A 25,834-nucleotide genomic window follows, 5' to 3' on the forward strand; every position below is an offset into this window, starting at 1 on the left:
GCTCTGCCAAGTAAAATACAAAATAATGCATTTATTGGGTATCTCGTACATCAACAGGTGAAATACAAGCAAGGAGATTTTATCAGCTTTCTAAAATGGCTTGAAGTATTTCAATCTCTGCACAGTTTATTTTCAATTTGAATTTATTGTTGTTCTGGAATAAAAAAAAAATTCTGTGATCATGCAGGCATGATGTTATCAAGTTACAAAACAGTCTTACTATCTGTCGGGGATGAATCCTACAACACGTTTTGAGAAAGAATTTAATTACCAACAGTCGTAAATCAAAGTTTACACATAAGACACAATGTAGATATATTTAGATAATCATCATGCGAGTAATTAGGTATGCATTAATTCTATGATGTTCTGCGTTTTCTGTAACAATAAACGTGATGTGTTAACCACACCTGGCCGACTGCTGCCTCTCCTAATTATCTTGTTACCTGTACATCTCACCTGGTCGGTTTTTACCTGTACAACATGTACATTGCCTATACCTGATGTGGAACATCACACACAATCTAATGGCAGTGTCAGGCATTCTAACAATGAAACTAAACAACATGAAATTGAATCTGATTTTCATGTCAGCATTATAAACATGAATGTATTATGGAGTTATGCAGGAATTTTACAAGTGAAACTTACAACTACCAGATATTTCACAGTGGATAGACACCAGGCCATGTACTATTAGAAGGGGTCGTGTCAAATATCCACCATAGGAGACTATTGAGAAGCAAATGTGCAACTTGTCACTTCAATTTCTATATACAAATGTTACAGGATTATTTATTGTACAATATCGCTTTTAGATTTCCTGAGGGATAAATTAATAACACAGATTGATACACTGATGTTTCAAATTGGTCAGACAGTGAATCAGGGAAATTTGTTATCTTGGGGCTGGGGGTGGGGGTGCTGTCACAGCAAAATGGTAATGAAATTTCTATCCATTTTCTCAAACGTATTAGAAATTCTGTTTTTGCATATTACAGAAATCTCTGTTCTTACAAGTATGTACTGATTGGTATGACATTTTAAGAGTGTAATGTCATATGTGTCCGAGAAAACAACATTGTTTTGCCACAAAAGTAATGGTGTTACAATCGATACCTATACCTCCAATCTAGCTTGATAACTTTGTAGCATGAAAGATGGAATACTCAATAGTGATGTATGTACCACAATTACCATTACACATTTCCAATGTTTTAATGTTTTAGAAGAGTCCATTTTGAGAAGAGACTTTTGGTGAGTGGGAAGGCGGGTGTTCCAGCAAACGTATGTAACACAAAAACGTTCTTATGTTCTGGACCAGATACCAAGCATTGCATTGTAATATATACCTTGTAAGATCTCTATAAATCAGACAGGATTACAGACAGCAAACATTCACAGGCATGCAGGTATTCATAACTTATTGCAACAATTATGTCTTAAGATTGGCCAGTGACGTGGCCTTATTTACTGTAAAGTTCTTTTATTTTCGATGGAAGTCTGCTTTCAAAATTAATTTAACTTTATTACCAAAAGCAGTGGTAAAAACAGCTGCATTCCATAAAGGTAGCTAGGATATCAATTGATTTTGTTACTTGTCCAATATCAGGATAGTTATCTCCCCTTTCAGACTCTTCTGTCGAGGCCAATAACAAAATTTGTAATACATTCATAATACAAGATATCTATGAAAATGTCATACATTTTTTCAGTCTCCAATTATTCACCAATTGCCATACTTCTGACAGTATCATACTCTAACAGTACATTTCTAAAGATATGATTTACATGTAAGAAAACACACAAGACATTTATTCCTTATACAAAGTTCACATCTGATAGTTCTGGCTGTATATAGATTGGCTGACTTAATACCCCTCTATCGACAAAGATAACATCGCCACTCACTTTTTACTTCACAATCTCAAATACTTCAAATTTCCTAATTTCAGATTTAAAATTCTGTATAGATGATGTCATACATTGCTGTTTAGCCTGAGATGAAGTCTATTTATCTGAGTTAGGATCTAATCTTAACACTGAAGTGTACAGAACAGGTGCCTGGCTTACCTCATGGGGTTTTATCGTAGATGTTCATTCATAAAATCTCACGAATATACAAATGTTCAATTGTAGGTGTTCTAATGTAAGATTCACATTCTAAAGTATTAAATATGAAATGAGAAAAGAAGAAATATATGAAAATATTTCTCAAAATAGTTCAGCTGGAGGTGTAGTGAAATTGAAGTAAATGTGGATAACCTTGCAGTTTAAAGTATCACAATACAGTCTAATGAATATAAATATGTTTTATTAATTCAAAGTTCAATATTTAGACACACAGTCTCTACAAAATATTTATATTGGACTTTATAATTTGACTGTATGATAAATAAAACCCCAAAATTGAAACTAGGGGAGATAATCCAGCAGTAGACCTCAGCTGAGATATACATGATCAATGAGATTAACTTTGCAGGGTCAACTAGGAGCTCTAATATACTTATATATTAGGTATTTATTTGTGTAGTAATGCTATAAATACAGAAGAAATATGGCCAAAAAAATGGTGAGTGGGTTCTATTCTGGTAGTAATGTTTGTAACACATGGTAAACATTCAGCTATTCTGGGTACGACTGCAGTACCCAGTACCTACATGTGACTAATGGTGCAGTTATTAGTGAATCACATCTAGAGCAGGTCATATACCCACACCCGCGAGGGGGAGGGGAAATAACAAATAGTATCTGGGCTTAGGTTTTATTTAAGTAATAACTATCAAAAATTCAGCTTTACTTAACTTCTGTAATGATTTCTGATGTTGAAATACTGAGTTTAAAATAAGGATTGTTTGCAGAACATATGTGATACATTGTGATGCGGGCGTTGGGGGGAGTAGTAGGGAAGATAGATATTGGTTATACATGGGGAGTAGTAGGGAAGATAGATATTGGTTATACATGGGGAGTAGTAGGGAAGATAGATATTGGTTATACATGGGGAGTAGTAGGGAAGATAGATATTGGTTATACATGGGGAGTAGTAGGGAAGATAGATATTGGTTATACATGGGGAAGTAGGGAAGATAGATATTGGTTATACATGGGGAGTAGTAGGGAAGATAGATATTGGTTATACATGGGGAGTAGTAGGGAAGATAGATATTGGTTATACATGGGGAGTAGTAGGGAAGATAGATATTGGTTATACATGGGGAGTAGTAGGGAAGATAGATATTGGTTATACATGGGAGTAGTAGGGAAGATAGATATTGGTTATACATGGGGAGTAGTAGGAAGATAGATATTGGTTATACATGGGAGTAGTAGGAGAGTAGTAGTGGAAGATAGATATTGGTTATACATGGGGAGTAGTAGGAAGATAGATATTGGTTATACATGGGGAGTAGTAGGGAAGATAGATATTGGTTATACATGGGGAGTAGTAGGGAAGATAGATATGGTTATACATGGGGAGTAGTAGAAGATAGATATTGGTTATACATGGGAGTAGTAGGGAGATAGATATTGGTTATACATGGGGAGTAGGGAAGATAGATATTGGTTATACATGGGGAGTAGTAGGGAAGTATAGATATTGGTTATACATGGGGAGTAGTAGGGAAGATAGATATTGGTTATACATGGGGAGTAGTAGGGAAGATAGATATTGGTTATACATGGGGAGTAGTAGGGAAGATAGATATTGGTTATACATGGGGAGTAGTAGGGAAGATAGATATTGGTTATACATGGGGAGTAGTAGGGAAGATAGATATTGGTTATACATGGGGAGTAGTAGGGAAGATAGATATTGGTTATACATGGGGAGTAGAAGTATTAAAAGAAGGAGGAAGAGGATTAAGTTTGGAAGGCAACTAATTAAGCTGAGTCAGCAGTAATTTAACTCTCATATTAATGGAAAAGATAAAATCAATGTTTGATACAAAGCCCCCTGCTGATTCTTCATGTAAATCATCATATTATACATTATATTATACACATAAATCCTCACTTATGGCAACTGTGTATAGTAGACATTATGTTATTGCTAATAATTATATCACAGGATATTAAACCCATTTTGTTTACTTCTTTGATCAGTACAATTGGAATAATTCAAAATCCCACTTCTGAGTCAAATTTTCACCACAACCCCACCCTCACTTCTGGAAATTACTATATCAGGGTATACATTCAATAGTTATCATAGTGATTGTACCACAAGCATATATACAGGAGTGGAAGTAGGGTGTGGTGTGTCGGATACATTAATATCTATAGAAATTCACAATCAATGCTTGTTTGATCTGAATTGTAACGTCAGAGATATCTTATCTTTTTACGTTTAAAATTGTACAATATCCTAATTATAGAGAGATGCATCTCTATGATATAAAATGAAAATCACAGACAAAATAAACCCCTATTAGTACTGAGAGGAAACCTATCTGATCCAGTACTGTACAAAATAAACCCCTATTAGAACTGAGAGGAAACCTATCTGATCCAGTACTGTACAAAATAAACCCCTATAAGAACTGAGAGGAAACCTATCTGATCCAGTATTGTACAAAATAAACCCCTATTAGAACTGAGAGGAAACCTATCTGATCCAGTACTGTACAAAATGAACCACAAACATCTTTATATCGAGGACACACATTGAAATGTGTTTTATAAAACTTTAATGTTGGTTGTTTTACGTCACATCTTGAGATACTTGACAAGACCGATCCCTTCACAAGCTGTGGTTTGACCAGAACAGGAAGACATGGTTATCCCTGGATAAACCAGCATTATCTCCAGTTTGGCCAGACAGACTTCCGAAAGGAAATCCGTGATAATCACAGGTCCAACCTCATACAAGGATGTTTGTGTGCATCTTGAAGTAGTGTCCGGTAAAATCTATATACTCTTTTGTGAGAGGAAAACAATGCACATCACAATTGTCCTCTTCTGTCGGTGGTTCATATAGTATCAGATGATGTCAAGGAAATCCGTAATAATCACTTACAGCTCCATCATCTAGTGTAAGCCGACTTTATTTCACATTTTTACGACGATTTAATTTTACAATTAACAGGTAAAAAGCTCTATTGTTATTACTTTTTTGCTGTGATTTATTTCCATGAATTCTAATCGCCTGTAAAATACGTGTAAATAAGTTGGTTTACAGTATTGGGTCCTCATCACATCCTCCAACAGCTAAGTACCGTATTCAATCAAATAATTGGGCCACTGTGACAAGTACCGTATTCAATCAAATAATTGCCACTGGCCACTGTGACGAGTACCGTATTCAATCAAATAATTGGGCCTCTGTGACGAGTACCGTATTCAATCAAATAATTGGGCCACTGTGACGAGTACCGTATTCAATCAAATAATTGGGCCCCTGTGACGAGTACCGTATTCAATGAAATAATTGGGCCACTGTGACGAGTACCGTATTCAATCAAATAATTGGGCCACTGTGACAAGTATCGTATTCAATCAAATAATTGGGCCACTGTGACGAGTACCGTATTCAATCAAATAATTGGGCCACTTAGGGTGGTGCTCTTTGAGTGACCACATTTACACCTTTCACAAAGTTATAGCACAATATAAACCACAAAAGAAATTGCAAAAGAAACTTTGCTAAACAATTCGCAAATAATGAAGATTTTAATTCAAGGTCAGTGAACTTCATGCTTCGAAAGCTTCACAAAGGAGAAGATCTCGGTGCCAATAGGGTCAGGGGACTTAATGGGTCAGATCTGGTAATTAGAAAACTAATTATGAGTTCCTTGTCTGCTGTCTAAAAGAACAGATATATGTTACCAACAAGTGAAGCATGCATCACATGCACTCAAATGACCTTGTGACCTTGACTTCATGCATTCTTCTGATATCTATCTTTGTGAACTACTTATACACAGTGTTATCATGACAAATGCCCGACATCCTACTTTGGTACTTGTGGCATGTAAATTATATCAGAGAAATCTTCTTATTGCAGGGAAATGCTAATTGCTTTTCTACCAAGAATTCCACATCACCTTCCAACCCCCCCCCCCCCCCTACCTGGCACTTGTCCATCACACCTGCCCCTCCTCGTCTAATTACTTTTTTTCACCTGTAACCAAAGATACAGAACTAGATTTCCCAATTACCAGAGAAGTTTCAGAGACTTCCTCATGTAAACATCCTGGCCTGTTTACGATCTCCCTACTGAAGGTGTTCCGTGGTTGGTTAGCTTAATCTACACCAATAAGAAATATTTCTACAAATACATTCGATACTAAAAAGGTTCAATATATAACTAAAGTTTAATGATTATCAGCAATAAAATAATTTTGAAATGTTAAATGTGTTTTGATAACAACTTGACTGAGACCGAAGTCAACTTCCTGCGATGTCTCGGACGAAAATTCTTTCATTGATACAAAGAGACATTACCATGCAGCCAATTTTATCTAATTTGTCCGCTGACAACTTAAGTGGTTATTTTTTGCTTTCTTTCTATTTTATTCTTGTAGATCCACATTGATATTTTTCAAGCTTGCCACAGCTGACAAAACATTTCCTTTAAACATATAATTAAACCTTTTAAATTCTTATCTTTGATTTCAATTTCTCTTCGACATTTTTCTCTCTGTTTTCATCTACATGATCCCCTAGATGTCAGTCATACCTTCAAACACTAACAACATACACAGCTAGATAAATACCCCGACATTATACTCAATCCCCCTCACCTTTGACCTCTATCATTAAACTAAAAGACCCAGCACACATAGAACGTACTTAAACACTGCCTAAAAACAGGATATATTTGTAAGCAATTCTATGTCAACAGGAAGCACCACAGAGATCTAATTCGTATTGAAGGTTTTTAATTTCTTTTTGAAAAAAAATAAATATCATCCCAAAGTACATTATGACTTGAAATTGCACCAAGTGTATTCCTTGGTTCTCTAAAGTTGCTCTAAAATTATCTGATACTTAATATTTTTTCTTTGGAATTTTTATATGTAATTTTGTCTTTGGTTATAATACAAACCTGTCATCCCTTTTGTTGCAAGATTCAAAGAAACCCTATAAAAGATTGGATCATTCCCTGTAAGAAATAGGGGTGTTTTATTATATTTGGTGTGGTACCGTATGCACCTGTTGATGTGCAGGCCAGCTGTGTAACCCCTAGCCCATGCACAAAGTGCACCATTCCCTATCTGGTGACAGCAACAGTCAGGTATCTTCTTCAGACAAAAGCCAGAAGTCTGTCAGAGGTCGGAGGTGAGAGGTCAGGTCGTTTCCATGCCTGATTTCTGTCTGATGGTCGAGATTACACAAGAAACCTGATAGTAACACCAGAACTATGGTCTACAACTGTATCATCTGCTTACCATTGATACACCCCTATCATTAGGATGAGGAAATGCAACACCTACTATCTAGACTAACTTTCAGACATGAAGATGTTTTTTGCACTATTTTATGTTGCTACATCGACAAAGGAGTCCCTTTACACCATTGTATTTCTCCTCCATCACAATGGAGGTAGATCCGGCAGCGCTTTGGTCCAGCCCATTAATCATGTAATAAATCTGAATTTTAATGCATGTACAAATCAGATGTTACCAATGGTTACACACATAACAACACGATTGGCTAAAAACATACTTGTCTGTCTGTTACTAGTGATGGCAATTTGGCACATCTCAAGCAGAAACTCCTGTCACAGTTGTGTGACCTGCATGTCCATGTACACATCATCATGTATCCTTTAGCCTTGATCTCTGACTACATGTCTAAAGAAGTTCGGGTTTCAATATGTGCATCTTAAATACACAATAAAGGAATACATTAACAGCCAGGGTCATTTAAGGACATGCAAATTCTCAACATTTACCAAAGCATTAGAGCCTGCATGGTTAGAAATGTTATTTCTTTTTAATCTTTGTCTATGTGCTCTGACTGATGCAAAAAGTAACTTGACCAAGTTTCAGTTCAAATGAATGTGATTAACTTTGACAAAAGTTGACCCAAATGTTGACACCATGCTGCGAAAAAGCAACAAGCAACACCTAGCTGGTCCTGCCTCTCTTGACTATTGCTGAAGCGGAATCTTCCGTGACTATATCAGTGTGTTTTTAGATACATTTGGGGCTGAATAAAGGTCCCTTCCCTAGAGAAATTTTGCTGTATTTTCCCAATTTTATGTAAACATTTTCCAAAATAAAGAAAAGCTCTCTAAAATAGTACATGGTTCAAGAAAGATGCAATGAAGCAGGGGTTTTATTATCATAATATCAAATATGTATTTAGTACCCAGTATATTTTGCTGGTTAAACCTAGCTGTGGTACCGCCTGATTTGGGCTAAATTACATGGGATAGCATACAGATAGTATAGAAAAGTACCCCCTGATATTGCAATTGTACAGCCTCTCCTGAAAGATAATGAAACCCCAGATGTAGTGTTTTCCCAATTGAAAATGTACAGGCCCCTGAAAATATTGAGAAAGAAAATCTCTGACTATTGTCAAAGGCAGGACATAAGCCATTGTCCAATATTCAGTTCCTGGCAACTGTCCGATTTGTAAAGTAATCCGCTCCATCACTGGCTGTTATCAATTTGTCTGAGAATTTGTTAGATTATATTCATGAACATAAATCTTAGGGGACCAAGTTGGATTCAAACTCAAAATCTACAGCAACCTGTTGCAAAAGTATCATACTTGAATCATAGATGTAGAAATAGCATCCATTTATTTCAGAAGAATTTAGGTCTACAGATTTAATCAGTGGGTAGCTAAAAAGATGACGAATCAGGAAATATGATCCACAGCATCTTTGGCCTTACATGTACACAATTCAAGAAGAACATGTGATTTTCCAATAGTTGTAACTAAGAGGCCATGGATGTCGGCCAAATGGTTATATATGTGAGGAGAGCTCTCTAGAACACAGAAAACACACAATTAGATGTCAATGAGCTATACAATCCTTTGGCTCTACACCGGGCAGTAAGTATGGTCGAGTCACATGAAAACAATATCCCTGGCATCAAACTTAAAAAGGAACTGCTCAAAATGAAATGTATCGTGCCAACCAATAAGAACCAGAGGTACTTAAGTAAAACCCCTCTCCCCTCTCCCCCCAATAATTTGGCTGCAATTTTTATTGGAATTGTTCTGAACATGTACACAAAATGGAAATGTAGAACACTGATTTGCACCTGTGTATTTCTAATTGATGTGTACTATACTAATATAACCTGTATTCATTATCTTAAACAGGAAATGGAACTTTAGTTACTTTAATCATAAATACTGCAAAATTTGAACACTGTGCTGTAACATCTTCAACTGATTGTAAACGTCGTTTTCGGGAAATTCCAGCTAAAACTTAATAATTTCAATAAAGTCCTACAATCAACCCAAGACAAGACCCAGAAAAAACTCTACAAAATTAGATATGTAGCGTAACAGGATGACCCATTTCTGCTGGAAAATGGTTTTGTAAATTGGCCTAATTGTATTAACCTGGAATCTTTGCCGAGAACTGTATAGTACATGATACCAGGCTGGTCTGAATGGATGGCCCAACAGCTGCCAAAGAAATGAGCCTAATGATGGAACTCGGATCAATTCATGAGGTCAATTAGCATACATGTACTTAACCCAATAAGAATTCTTTATTTCAACTCTGACCTTGACTTTAAATCTGTCATTTCAAACTTTGACCTTAACCTTAAAATTTCTCATTAATTCAGTTCTTACTTTGACCTCAATTTCCCTTTAAAAATTTCACTATACATTTCGATATTACATTTTTAATCTTTACTTTTTTTTCTCATTCTTTTTAAATATTTTAACTTTGATCTTAAATCCTTCAAGTATAAGTTTAACCTTGACCTTTCATACACACTGACATTAAAATGACCTTGAACCCAACATTGTAGAACAACCATGACATGTGCCAGGGAAACCTAAATATCACAGGTGTGTAAAACGGCTGCGTCATGATCAACCAGCTGATCTCATTTCCACTGTCTGGCTGTATGTTAGAGATCAGAACACAATTCATAAGATCAAGACCATGTACTCTTAATTTCAGCTATAACATTTGTGACCTTACATTGACTTTACACTACTTAATTTCACTTCAACTTTGCAGACCTTACTTTTCTCAAATTCAAGTTTGACCTTGACCTTACATCAGATTTACTTTTTTATTTTTTGAGCTTATGTAACTGTAATTTATGAATTGTATAAATAGTCTTGTGACAAATTACATCCTGAGGAAGTCTGCTGACCAGTTGATTGACCGGGATTAACCCGGGACAATGGTCAGCCTCATTGGTCAGCCTCGGGACAGCAGACACTGTGAGACAGGTATGCTCTGTATGTAACAGTACTCAACATTCCTAGGGTGTATTGTTTAACTGGGATCTACATCCTCACCAAAACAAACGTCTCTACTTAACAATGACCCTGAAAGTGAGAACACCTTTCACCTTTTGCAATAACACTCATCAAAGACAAGGTATGACCAACCATTCTATTTAATTATGCAAAAACTGTAACCATATGTCCACTATTGCTTATTTATACAAAGTTTTGGTAAATAGTGGATTTATGACTTAATAATTTACACCTCTTGACCAGTATCAATATGGATATCTTGGTCAAGTGCAAGAGGTTGTGATCATGACAGTCTGTCCCAGAGTGTAACAGGAAGTTCCTGTAGGTTCTGCATGCCACTGAGAGGGTATTATTTAAGTCAAAACAGCATTTGTTATGTACCGGTAACTGCAATTACCGTCAAAAACTGCAGTATAGTCTACAGCTAAGTGAAGTTGATTGTGAATCTTTTCTTAGGCTGTACATGGTAGAAACAGTTTTCCTTTTGTAAATACTCTCCTGAGTTTCTGTATCTAAGCATGTCAAACGTTAACTTAAAGCCATCCATAAGGAGCAGATTCTCATTTCCAAAATACATCTAGAGTGACAAAATATGTACATTAATAATTATAAGATTTCATGTAAACAGCAAATCAGCTGAAGATAGTAGGTCCTATGAACAAAATTTGCAATTCATATCTGATATGATGATATAATAGATGTAGTGATTGGCCGGCCATTTGGTTACCAGGGATACAGGAGTGCCTATGAGATAAGGATGTAACAGCCCCTCATCCTTCCTCATTCCTGGAGGTGTATATCACCACCCTGTAATGGGATCTACACAGATAACTAGGAGCACCCTACTAACTCCCTGCAGCCATCCCAACACACACGACCTTGCTAGATCAACCTCTGATGAACCAGCAAAAAACTATGAGCAGGATCACACGGATGCTTTACCATTTACATAGATTACAAACACATAGAAGATGCAGTAAAACATGAATGAGTGTTAGACTTAAGTAGACATCAAACAACCAAAGCTACCACAGAACTGGTTTACAAGAGACTTCATAAACACACAACACAACACATCACATGTATCTCAAAATCTTCAAGGAAATATGTCTGCTCAAAACATCTCCAAATGTTCAGAGCATTTAGCACAATTGCCCTTCTTAAATCTACTGAAACAACTACAAAGCCAACTGCAGAGTATAATTATATAGTCTAGTTATTGTTGTGTTAATGGTGCTGTAATTAATAAAAGTTACACATTCGTGTATTATATCTGTTGATGAATGGTTTACACCTTTCCATAATAAAAGACCAACAACAAAGGTTACTACACAGGTAATACAATCATAATTAACAAATCTATGGTGAAAGTAACAACTAGATCTTAGCCAACAACATAATAAAGCAAGTCATTAATGACTACTTGTGGTAAGGGGTAGCTACAATGTTCAGGATGACAGATGTAGAGAAATAAAATTATGTAGGGAACAAAAAGTAAACTTACTGAGAGAAAGGTCGGGTACAGGGAACTGGATGTGGTTTAAAGTAGGAGATAGGGCAGGTAAGGTAAAGATTTAACCCTGTTTGTGCAGACTGACAGGATATGGTACCATAACACTGGGACAAAGGATCAAGATTTACAAATAGGTACCTACACATTTCATCAATATTCCTTGTAAAATGCCCTTACTTCAAGATCACAATTGTAATGCCTTCCCAAGGAGAATATTAAGTTGAGGGAGTTTCATTCATTAAGGACTATGACCAAATTGGGCCCTATGGTTCAAGATTTAGTTATCAATGCCCCTTCAGTCCCAAATTAACACAGAAAACTGACTTTCATTGTCTTTTTCTATCTTTGTTTTAGCAGATGTTTTTTGCTATAATATTCCTATAGATGTTTTAGATGTGATATTCCGGCCTCGTACCTGAGATATAAACCAGACACAGAAATGGTTGCCAAGGCGATATAGGATGGAGATCAGGTAGGTACACACAATCACTCACCTAGACTCTGGAGCCACAGAAATATCCATATGTAAGTTTGACCTTCATAACAAAACACTACAGCGATAGCGAACATGAATGATGGTGTGAGTAGTATCTCAGACCCAACACTAACCTAATAGGTGAGAATATTGATAGTTTTTCTGTTCTCCCCTCATGTGCCAAGCTAGACAAATCACCACCTGTCTTTATCCCCTTCTACATTCCGTCAATCTATAACTCATACAACATGTTTCTGGTTATACCGAGGCATGCCACAAAATTACTAACCCTAGAACACTGACACATACACACATCACTAACCTATATCCATACTTCCACAAGGGTTATCCTGGAGAACAGAATCCCTGGGGATCCAAGGGTTATCCTGGAGAACAACGAAATCCTTGAAGATCCAAGCTCACACCCTGATACTAGGGGAGTATGAGTGATTCCGAAAATGTTGTGTGAGCCCAGCACAAATCCACCAGAAGGGTAGAGCTTACAATGATCCTTAGGCTTATCTGCTCCAGCCCCAGTAACTATTAAACACTAAATTTAGCCTCTCTTCAAATACCTCTGGAACTCATCATTTAGCTATACCCATCTATCTGGTAAGGTGTGTATATCATCTGCCCACAGGGAGGGGGCCGTAGGGGGGGGGGGGGGCGGGGGGGCGTCTGTTACAGTTGCTCTGTCAGACTCTGTACCCCCCTCCCAACAACTCACATACATAAACACCCATTTCAACATATGCTCAAAACATGCATAATAACTGTGTTATCTCTTCCTCAAACATTAAGCCAGGATTTTACTGCCAAAATATTTGTTTTATCATTGAAGGAATAGCTTGTTATCTTTTTCACCTATTTTCTCTCAATTCCTGTTAGTGAACACATCCCTCATTAGCTTCAGAGGCAGATAATAGGAAAATACTTTGTGAAGTTTTGGTTACGTTTTGTCTCAATTGTACAAGTTGTTATAACATACCAAGTAACTCTAAGAATAGCTAAATATAGTTTTTATCCTACAATAGCCTAATATTAATCTTTTACCCAGTGTTAACATATATAGCTCGATAATGACATTCCTGGTAGCCCGATTCACAACATCATTAACATTCCATCTAAGGTTAACAAACGTTTACCTATGGCAATGCTAATATCATACAATCTCAGAAAAATATATATATAGGGCATCACTTTTTGTTTGTGACGGCTATGATTAAAGGATTTCATTTCTATCAGCATTAAATTCTCCATCATATTTCACCTTCTACAAACACACATTTGAGTGTGTCACCTCCACTTTTTCCCCCACCCCCCATTGTAAAATAAAACACATTGATATCCTTGCCTAAGGTCAAGCACATGCACATACAATCCAGTATTTTATGACCATCATATCTCATCTACTTTAATGTTTCTATAATTCATAAAACCTAGATAACCCTGAGAGATATCCAAGGTAGGAGAAAGGTATCAGGCTGCAGGTTGTGTCAAATCCCCACCCACCTCCCAGCTCTGTTTATCATATTGCATATTTCACCTATTTCTATTAATTTTCACAAAATTTACCAAAAAATGTAAGAGATATGGGTGTTCAAGGTTATAGGTATAACATTCTCCTCTGTCTTACTCCCTCCCATCCTATTCTACATATCACAAAATCTACAAATAAATTTAAAGAGATACAGTCAAACCTGTCTATAACGACCACTGAAGGGGAGACAGAAAAACGGTCACTATAGACAGGTTGCCTTTATAGACAGGTTGGGGCTTTCATGCCAACCAATGAGCCAGTAAATAAAACAGAAGTGTATTAATACAAAACAGACCTGCTACTGGATGTTTATATATTTATTGTCATGCATTATTTAAGAAATAATTGTCTCAATATATTTCCATGATTTGTGTTCGTTTTATTTTAATGCAATCGGAAATTTCGATCATAACAAAATCACCCGTTTTGATACATAGTAGATTTTTTTCAGCTATGAACATAATCATTACCTAATTACAGACTTCACATGGCCCGGAATTATCTGTGAACGATTATTTTCAGAAAATGTATGCATGTAATATTTTTTAACAACACATTCTCCCTGGCAAGTCGTATGTAATGTTGCCGTGTAACCAGTTTTGACGGATTAATCTCGGAACATGAAAGATCGATTTGGAGGCGTTTTCTCACAATATACAGTCTAAAAACTATTAAAATCACAATGCAGGTACACATATTAACTTTCAGTAACATTTCTACCAAGAAATCGGACCGTATTTTATTTAGAAACACGTCGAGAATATACCCGGGTCACAACGGGCGATAATCCGACTGACTCTAATCGTAAAGAAGAAGAACGTAAATTTATTGGCCTAATTTGAAATATCTTAAGTACAGGCCATTTCTTAGTAATAAAACAATGCTAAATATCGACAATGAATAACGGAACACATTAAATAAATCGGCATGTTTTATTTTGCCTACCGTATCATCCGAGTTGTGGCTTCAAAATCACGCTTTACGAGTGATCTTTTCGTGCACATGGCGTTCGCGACCAAACATAATTTCAGTCTTTGATAGGCATAAACGGTCGTTAAAACTTCCATCCTTAAGTTGGCAACCATATTTGTACCTCAAATGTTACGACCGCTAGGTTATAAACCAAACAATACTGTATAAACAATTCATAGCTTGGGCTTCAGTAATGGCTGCCATTTGCTTACAAAGGGAGTTAATTACCGGAAGTAGGTCAAAGGGATGCTACTACACATACACTGTACTCCGTACTCGAAAAGTCGATCTCAGGGACCGGTCGTTATACAACTTTGACGGGGCTAAAACGACCGGTCGTTAGCCACATTAGACAGGTGGTCGTTATGCAGAGTGCCATTATATAGTAAAAACGCACGGGGAGTCTAAAAACCGGTCGTTATAGACAGGCGGTCGTTATATACAGGCGGTCGTTAGAGCAGGTTTGACTGTACCTTCAACTTAATCATTTGTTTTCCTTCTTCTGCCCCCCCCCCATCTTTTTTGTAAAATACACATATTCAAGGAAGGAAGGAAAAAAGTATTTTCCCTATCAAATTTGAGATGATCAAACATAAAAATTATTGACCCCCCTGCCTTTTAAAATAAACAATGAGCATCAGTACTTACTTGTAGTGAGCTGCCTGTCCCAATATGAGGGTAGTTACTAGACTATTATCATTACCACTGTGAGGTGTATTAACAACATATCTAGGACACATATACAAACAGACCCATAAACACATAATTATGCATATATTTTCTCAGAAATTTGAATATTACATTTAGTTATAGTAAACAGATGTTGTGAGTCACACAGCCAACAAACGAGAATACTTATATTATAATTATTAATAAATGGTTTTCATGTTATGTGCATCTTCTAATAACAAACTGATAACCATTAATTTTAAAGAAAAAAAATCTGCATGTCGTTATCATATACAGTCACCCCTGAAATTTTGTAATGAACTGTTCCAGTTTTAGCTTTAGCAGAGTTCAAATATGTCTGTAAGGGATGAATGAATTAAACCTGACACAAGTTCAAAATGTTTTTTCCTGACTAAACTTTATTCTACCTTTCAGTTATCCTATGGTCCTGTTGACTTTGAATTCACAAGGTTTGACTAAAGGTTTATGAAGGTGTAACAAAATCTTTGTTCTGACACTGACCATTGTGTAATTCTTCGTGTTAAAAAGATAGGTTTGAAATATTTTTATATTTGAGTTCATGATTAAAGTTTTTTATTCCTATATCTGAATTCTCTATAAAACAAATTCAGGTTTTAACATACAGTAAAACATGGTTATAATGAACCTCTGAGGACCAAGGAATAACTTTGCTATAAGCATACAATTTCACACATGGTGACATAAGAACATTCGAGATTAATCTTGATGGGGATGAAAAGTAATACCACAAATTCCTTGTAAGCGTGTTCGTTATAAACATGTATTACTGGAGTCTAATTCTTCTTTCAGAAATTAAGACTTTATTTCCTATATATAAGGTTTTCCTTAATTTTGAATTATTTGACAGATCTATAAATGTCCGAACAATTCTTTTATTTGATAATTTGTTCAGGTAGGGCATCGAAAAAAGGGAGCATATAAAAGACATAAGGGATCTAACTGGAATACATTTAATTTTCACAGTTCCATCAAAAGATTGACCCTGGCAATTCCTTTCACAGAAATAAACATTTGCATTTATTATGTATAGACATAAAAATATACGTCAGTGGGGGATCTCAGCAAGGGGCCATTAAAAGTGTCATTAAGAAATTGTCATCTGTACAGTGCACATATATCTATAATAACTCTCTGACTGATACAGCAATGTCTCATGTTTTTTATCTGTAAGCTAAATACTGGAAGTGAGCTAATGTCAACCATGACACTCAGAAACACGACATTGTTTTGTATCCTAAAATCTGGTAAGATATAATATAGCACAGGTCATCTACCGCTATGAGATTTTTCCCCCCTCTGAACGCGTTCACATTTATATGTTACAACTACAGCAGTCCTGTTAGATTTATTCATCCAGCTAAACTTAACCCCGATAAATTTACTATTTTCACCTGTAAATATTTTCGCTCATGTCTGAACACTGTAGGCTAAATATGTCACACATATTTGGCTATATGTAGTAGTGGTTAAAACTGACTTAACTCAAACTACCGTTCTGGAGTTTCTATTTATCTTCATTACGATGTAACCTCCTTTATTGTCAATTCTTTTGTTCTGGAGTTTCTATTTATCTTCATTACCATATGTAACCTCCTTTATTGTCAATTCTTTTGTTCTGGAGTTTCTATTTATCTTCATTACATGTAACCTCCTTTATTGTCAATTCTTTTGTTCTGGAGTTTCTATTTATCTTCATTACAATGTAACCTCCTTTATTGTCAATTCTTTTGTTCTGGAGTTTCTATTTATCTTCATTACGATGTAACCTCCTTTATTGTCAATTCTTTTGTTCTGGAGTTTCTATTTATCTTCATTACCATGTAACCTCCTTTATTGTCAATTCTTTTGTTCTGGAGTTTCTATTTATCTTCATTACCATGTAACCTCCTTTATTGTCAATTCTTTTGTTCTGGAGTTTCTATTTATCTTCATTACCATATGTAACCTCCTTTATTATCAATTCTTTTGTTCTGGAGTTTCTATTTATCTTCATTACATGTAACCTCCTTTATTGTCAATTCTTTTGTTCTGGAGTTTCTATTTATCTTCATTACCATGTAACCTCCTTTATTGTCAATTCTTTTGTTCTGGAGTTTCTATTTATCTTCATTACAATGTAACCTCCTTTATTATCAATTCTTTTGTTCTGGAGTTTCTATTTATCTTCATTACCAATGTAACCTCCTTTATTGTCAATTCTTTTGTTCTGGAGTTTCTATTTATCTTCATTACCATATGTAACCTCCTTTATTGTCAATTCTTTTGTTCTGGAGTTTCTATTTATCTTCATTACAATGTAACCTCCTTTATTGTCAATTCTTTTGTTCTGGAGTTTCTATTTATCTTCATTACCATATGTAACCTCCTTTATTGTCAATTCTTTTGTTCTGGAGTTTCTATTTATCTTCATTACAATGTAACCTCCTTTATTGTCAATTCTTTTGTTCTGGAGTTTCTATTTATCTTCATTACCATGTAACCTCCTTTATTGTCAATTCTTTTGTTCTGGAGTTTCTATTTATCTTCATTACCATGTAACCTCCTTTATTGTCAATTCTTTTGTTCTGGAGTTTCTATTTATCTTCATTACCATATGTAACCTCCTTTATTGTCAATTCTTTTGTTCTGGAGTTTCTATTTATCTTCATTACAATGTAACCTCCTTTATTGTCAATTCTTTTGTTCTGGAGTTTCTATTTATCTTCATTACCAATGTAACCTCCTTTATTGTCAATTCTTTTGTTCTGGAGTTTCTATTTATCTTCATTACCATGTAACCTCCTTTATTGTCAATTCTTTTGTTCTGGAGTTTCTATTTATCTTCATTACATATGTAACCTCCTTTATTGTCAATTCTTTTGTTCTGGAGTTTCTATTTATCTTCATTACCATATGTAACCTCCTTTATTGTCAATTCTTTTGTTCTGGAGTTTCTATTTATCTTCATTACAATGTAACCTCCTTTATTGTCAATTCTTTTGTTCTGGAGTTTCTATTTATCTTCATTACGATGTAACCTCCTTTATTGTCAATTCTTTTGTTCTCGAGTTTCTATTTATCTTCATTACCATGTAACCTCCTTTATTGTCAATTCTTTTGTTCTGGAGTTTCTATTTATCTTCATTACAATGTAACCTCCTTTATTGTCAATTCTTTTGTTCTGGAGTTTCTATTTATCTTCATTACAATGTAACCTCCTTTATTGTCAATTCTTTTGTTCTGGAGTTTCTATTTATCTTCATTACCATGTAACCTCCTTTATTGTCAATTCTTTTGTTCTGGAGTTTCTATTTATCTTCATTACCATGTAACCTCCTTTATTGTCAATTCTTTTGTTCTGGAGTTTCTATTTATCTTCATTACAATGTAACCTCCTTTATTGTCAATTCTTTTGTTCTGGAGTTTCTATTTATCTTCATTACCATGTAACCTCCTTTATTGTCAATTCTTTTGTTCTGGAGTTTCTATTTATCTTCATTACGATGTAACCTCCTTTATTGTCAATTCTTTTGTTCTCGAGTTTCTATTTATCTTCATTACCATATGTAACCTCCTTTATTATCAATTCTTTTGTTCTGGAGTTTCTATTTATCTTCATTACCATATGTAACCTCCTTTATTGTCAATTCTTTTGTTCTGGAGTTTCTATTTATCTTCATTACCATATGTAACCTCCTTTATTGTCAATTCTTTTGTTCTGGAGTTTCTATTTATCTTCATTACCATGTAACCTCCTTTATTGTCAATTCTTTTGTTCTGGAGTTTCTATTTATCTTCATTACAATGTAACCTCCTTTATTGTCAATTCTTTTGTTCTGGAGTTTCTATTTATCTTCATTACCATGTAACCTCCTTTATTGTCAATTCTTTTGTTCTGGAGTTTCTATTTATCTTCATTACCATATGTAACCTCCTTTATTGTCAATTCTTTTGTTCTGGAGTTTCTATTTATCTTCATTACATGTAACCTCCTTTATTGTCAATTCTTTTGTTCTGGAGTTTCTATTTATCTTCATTACCATGTAACCTCCTTTATTGTCAATTCTTTTGTTCTGGAGTTTCTATTTATCTTCATTACCATATGTAACCTCCTTTATTATCAATTCTTTTGTTCTGGAGTTTCTATTTATCTTCATTACCATATGTAACCTCCTTTATTGTCAATTCTTTTGTTCTGGAGTTTCTATTTATCTTCATTACGATGTAACCTCCTTTATTGTCAATTCTTTTGTTCTGGAGTTTCTATTTATCTTCATTACGATGTAACCTCCTTTATTGTCAATTCTTTTGTTCTGGAGTTTCTATTTATCTTCATTACGATGTAACCTCCTTTATTGTCAATTCTTTTGTTCTGGAGTTTCTATTTATCTTCATTACAATGTAACCTCCTTTATTGTCAATTCTTTTGTTCTGGAGTTTCTATTTATCTTCATTACCATGTAACCTCCTTTATTGTCAATTCTTTTGTTCTGGAGTTTCTATTTATCTTCATTACCATATGTAACCTCCTTTATTGTCAATTCTTTTGTTCTGGAGTTTCTATTTATCTTCATTACAATGTAACCTCCTTTATTGTCAATTCTTTTGTTCTGGAGTTTCTATTTATCTTCATTACCATGTAACCTCCTTTATTGTCAATTCTTTTGTTCTGGAGTTTCTATTTATCTTCATTACCATGTAACCTCCTTTATTGTCAATTCTTTTGTTCTGGAGTTTCTATTTATCTTCATTACCATATGTAACCTCCTTTATTGTCAATTCTTTTGTTCTGGAGTTTCTATTTATCTTCATTACCATGTAACCTCCTTTATTGTCAATTCTTTTGTTCTGGAGTTTCTATTTATCTTCATTACCATATGTAACCTCCTTTATTGTCAATTCTTTTGTTCTGGAGTTTCTATTTATCTTCATTACATATGTAACCTCCTTTATTGTCAATTCTTTTGTTCTGGAGTTTCTATTTATCTTCATTACCATGTAACCTCCTTTATTGTCAATTCTTTTGTTCTGGAGTTTCTATTTATCTTCATTACCATGTAACCTCCTTTATTGTCAATTCTTTTGTTCTGGAGTTTCTATTTATCTTCATTACCATGTAACCTCCTTTATTGTCAATTCTTTTGTTCTGGAGTTTCTATTTATCTTCATTACCATGTAACCTCCTTTATTGTCAATTCTTTTGTTCTGGAGTTTCTATTTATCTTCATTACCATGTAACCTCCTTTATTGTCAATTCTTTTGTTCTGGAGTTTCTATTTATCTTCATTACATGTAACCTCCTTTATTGTCAATTCTTTTGTTCTGGAGTTTCTATTTATCTCATTACATTAACCTCCTTTATTTCAATTCTTTTGTTCTGGAGTTTCTATTTATCTTCATTACATGTAACCTCCTTTATTGTCAATTCTTTTGTTCTGGAGTTTCTATTTATCTTCATTACAATGTAACCTCCTTTATTGTCAATTCTTTTGTTCTGGAGTTTCTATTTATCATTTCATTACATGTAACCTCTTTATTTCTTATTCAATTCTTTTGTTCTGGAGTTTCTATTTATCTTCATTACAATGTAACCTCCTTTATTGTCAATTCTTTTGTTCTGGAGTTTCTATTTATCTTCATTACGATGTAACCTCCTTTATTGTCAATTCTTTTGTTCTGGAGTTTCTATTTATCTTCATTACATGTAACCTCCTTTATTGTCAATTCTTTTGTTCTGGAGTTTCTATTTATCTTCATTACAATGTAACCTCCTTTATTGTCAATTCTTTTGTTCTGGAGTTTCTATTTATCTTCATTACAATGTAACCTCCTTTATTGTCAATTCTTTTGTTCTGGAGTTTTTCTATTTATCTTCATTACCATGTAACCTCCTTTATTGTCAATTCTTTTGTTCTGGAGTTTCTATTTATCTTCATTACCATGTAACCTCCTTTATTGTCAATTCTTTTGTTCTGGAGTTTCTATTTATCTTCATTACCATATGTAACCTCCTTTATTATCAATTCTTTTGTTCTGGAGTTTCTATTTATCTTCATTACAATGTAACCTCCTTTATTGTCAATTCTTTTGTTCTGGAGTTTCTATTTATCTTCATTACCATGGAACCTCCTTTATTATCAATTCTTTTATATGTTTATATTTACACCCATAACCTCCCAAAAGGCTCCATATCGAAAAAAAACTTTCAACATTCAAGATTTCTATATCACTCTTTATATATTCAGGGGATTTGTACTTATTTCAAGATCAAGGGTGCAGTAATTATACAGAAGGATAGAGCATATATTACCAGACTTCGAAAAGTATAATATGGAGAATGCAATGAGTTACGAAGTACAGATCTTTTATCTACCAGTATCATCTTCAGTGGGGAAACCAGTAAAAAGAGAAAGGCAACACCGACCAAAATGAGTCACTGTCTGTACAGACAGACGGTCTAACCACAATATTCCATCAGCTAGAATTCTCTTCTTTATTAATTCTCCCCATCATCTTTGATGATTCTGAATTTCCTACATATTAAATCTCCCTATCTTCACTGATTCAAAGCACATAGAATACAAAACTGAAGTTGTTTATCGGGTGTTAGACAATACATCAGTAATTACAACGGTTAGAGATTATATAAACATTACCTAGCATTCATTCATACCTTGATCATTAGTCATTCAAGTTTCTAACAGGGAGGGAGGGGGTCTAAAATAAAATTTGATTTGGAATGATATGACACATCCAAAAATTCTGCAATAAAGGCTACTTCATAGATTCTAATGTACATTTTTGGTTAAAGCATTAAAAACTTAAGTAGCTAATTTTTTCTCTTTAATTTCTAATTTTGCAAATGCTGCATTCATCAAAGCTGGAATCAAATGGACTATAGATGCAGCATTTCTTCTTTTCATTTTTATTTTATTTTTATTTTTAGTTTTATACAGACCTGCAAAGTTTGTTGATGGAGGAAAGCCAGAGTACTGAGAGAAAAACCATCGACTAGCAGCCAGGTCCTAGCCTTCCTCACATGGGATTCGTACTCCCGACTCGGAGGTGGAAGGCTTATGGTAATATGTCGAGACATACATCTAAACCACTTGGCTACAGCAGCCCCAGATCTAACTAGTCCAAATGTTACAGAAAATGATTATCACAGATAGCTGCAGTAATCCAATTTAAATTGAAAGAATATATTATAATTACCAACAGCATTTCTCTGTCAAATATGGAAGAAAGCTGTCACTTCAGAAAAGAATTCATTAAGAACCAAATCATTAAGAACCAAAGCAAAGTGGTGATGACATAGCAATAAAATTCATTTCTATGTGAACTCTTCCAACTTACCTGTTGATAGAGGCTTGTTTTCATGGTCACAAAATATAATGTAATCATTTCATAACAACACATACAATCCCAATAGGACGTAAGTTATAAAATATGCATTAACACATAATACTCTTTCCAGTTAATTTTCCAGTAATTATCTCCACTTTCTATATATCTTCCTGTAGTTTCCACAAACTACTAGTAAGATTTCAGTCTACAGATCTAGAAATACAGAGGTCTAGTGATATAAAACTCTGAACAATAAAAGATCCACTCCTCCTGTTTTGCTGCCTGTATATATAAACACAATTATAATCAATATAAACATCCTGACATTGAGGTACTAAGGCTGGCCTCACTCACCTAAACTCTAGGGTCATACCCCTGGCCTCACTCACCTTAACTCTAGGGTTATACCAACTGTAATGGTCTATAGGCATCAATCACACAATAAATATATAGTTTTTGTAGTTTACTTGCACCCAACCCTCCACGATGGACACAATGTCCTGAACTCACAATCATCTATACACTTGATCCTTCGAGTCAGCTGGCTCTTAATTGAACTAACAGTAGTTAACAAGGTCAGTGTACACTTGTGTATACAGTACAGGTATATAGAAATATTAAGTAAAATGTTTTGTATTTGAACCAAAAGAAATAATTTTGAATCTTACGAGATGTAATATATCAATGCTGCAGCACAAACATATTGATTAAGACAATGATTATAATGGGATACAATAACAAACAATTAAGTTAACATTACAGCCACCTAATCTAGTTGAAACTGGCCCAGAAAGATTTGGAGCGTTTTTACTCACATAATCTCCACGTCACAACAAATGTCTGCCGGACTGTATAACAAACTTTGTCAGGGTAGAATTGGAATCCACTAACTAGATCTTTATAGAACTACTTCAGTTCAAAACCCGCCAAAATGGTCCACTTCACATGGCAACCTAGCTATGTAGGGGAGATAAGCTGGTCACACAGTAGCTGACCCTCGAGTCTAGGGTCAATATTTTGTAGGAGCTGAACTAATAGGTTGAGTGATAATACTGCATAGATCTTCATCCAATTATCACTTTCAAAGCAATCAACAAAACGCTTGAATTTGTAAACACTTTACAACTGTATGTTACTTTCATATGAAGTCTATAATCCTGAATAGTGACATAAATAGCATCAATGGATCATCGTTAGGTATCTGAATGTGAGATATTGCCTGTTGTTGTATCTTTCAATCTCAGGACTTTTAGGGTCTTTTGGGGCCTATATTGGTCGCTTTCCAAAAGGACATGAATTAAAATCACAGCAATTTTGTTTTTTTATATCAGTTTCCTTAGGAACTTTTTTACCACTGTTCTTCCAAAATCAGGCAAAAATGCCACTGCATCAAGTCAATCTACTTCAATTCAATGTTTGCATGAGATATAACCTATCCCCTTGTCTCACCCTTATCACAAGTCTATCAGCAGCTTAGTACCCAGTGAAAGGAAGTGATTTTCACCTGACCAGGTAACAGCCCCGATAGGGACAAGGTCACGATGACCTGTCATTATAATATTTACTGTCCAGTCCTGTAGATAACTAGCTTGATGACCACTTGTCCAGGTATAAATCTAAAGGGTAGAATATTTCACTTGGACTTTGAAGTTTACAGGTACAAAGCAATCAACCTATAAATTATAGAAATTGTTTGTAGACAAAAATGTCGCAATATAGGATAAGGACAACATAGGGCAGGACAAGACTCGTATTGGTTTGTGTTATGTATGCTGGTTTAGACAACTCTGTAACACACAAAGACACAACAGCATTTCGGAGAAAACCAGTATTACATAACTGGCCTGTCGAGACATGTCATACGGCCATGTCATAAACATCGTAAGACACATGTGTAATAACACTATTGTGACGTCATATGTAGTTTTCACCTCATAATCTATATATGACATCGCATGATTGTCTCAGTAGACGGAAACATCACATCCAAGCCGGATTTCTACTATTTTATATAGATACGAAATCTAAAATTTTACTTATATTTCTATTAATAAAAGTTATGTGATGAATAGAATCTTACACTTGTGACTATGTGATATGAAATTATAAAACTTGTTAAATAATCTAATATGCCACTCGCCTATAGGCCAGTGACATATCAAATTATTGAACTCGTTTGATAAATTCCATATCACATAGTCACTCATGTAAGATCCTCTATGTATAACATACACACGATCACTTTATTTTAAGGGTATGCCATTCCTCCTTAAACATCAGTAATATTTCACCACCAGGGGAATAGTTCCCTTTACCACATAGCAGACTCACATCTGTTTGTCGGCCATACACCAGTCTATACATTCCTGTATTAAATCGGGATCACCAGTTATTACTTAACCACATGATGTCAAATAGTACACCTAATTAATCTGTCTACTACCACCAGCCTCCCATCCATGTGGGCTTATTTGGTTGTTAGTTCAGAAAGTAAAAATAGACAGAGCTGAGTTTAATTGCTGGTGTTATGTGCAATCACATCACCCAGTAAATGTCTTTAAAATGGCAATGTTGTTAAGTGGGTCTTTTACTGCCTCAGAATCGACAGTCAGTCTGCATCGCATGAATGGGATCTTGTATCCTACATTTGTTTATGCAATATGCATTTTTACTTTTATAGAGTAATCTTAAGATAAACAAACTAAAGCTGATCTTTAAATCATGTGTGTAGAATATACAAATGTATAGCTCAACATATATAGAAACATGTATCATTGTACATGCATGTATTGTGAATGTTGTATTGCACAGGTGTGAATAAGGCAGGTGTGTATCGCGTGTATTATCCAGGTGTGTAACATGCAGATTTGCATTGTGTGTT

At 34.8% G+C, this 25,834-nt stretch overlaps 1 protein-coding gene across 3 annotated transcripts in view; it reads right to left on the bottom strand.

Annotated features, from left to right (window-relative positions):
- Positions 1-25,834, bottom strand: part of LOC138332293 (leupaxin-like) — a 68,188-nt gene that overhangs the window by 25,425 nt on the left and 16,929 nt on the right. Inside the window, exon 1 of one of the 3 annotated variants that reach the window (XM_069280326.1) lies at positions 12,727-12,926. The exons of 1 other annotated variant lie outside the window; for it this stretch is intronic. In XM_069280326.1, the coding sequence (XP_069136427.1) occupies positions 12,727-12,736 (10 nt within the window). In that variant the 5' untranslated portion in view covers positions 12,737-12,926. Of the gene's footprint in view, positions 1-12,423; positions 12,515-12,726; positions 12,927-25,834 lie in introns of those variants that run through there. One more of the 3 variants, XM_069280324.1, reaches the window with a different exon arrangement.

The sequence above is a fragment of the Argopecten irradians genome, chromosome 9, assembly GCF_041381155.1.
Source record: "Argopecten irradians isolate NY chromosome 9, Ai_NY, whole genome shotgun sequence".
Lineage (NCBI taxonomy): Eukaryota > Metazoa > Mollusca > Bivalvia > Pectinida > Pectinidae > Argopecten > Argopecten irradians.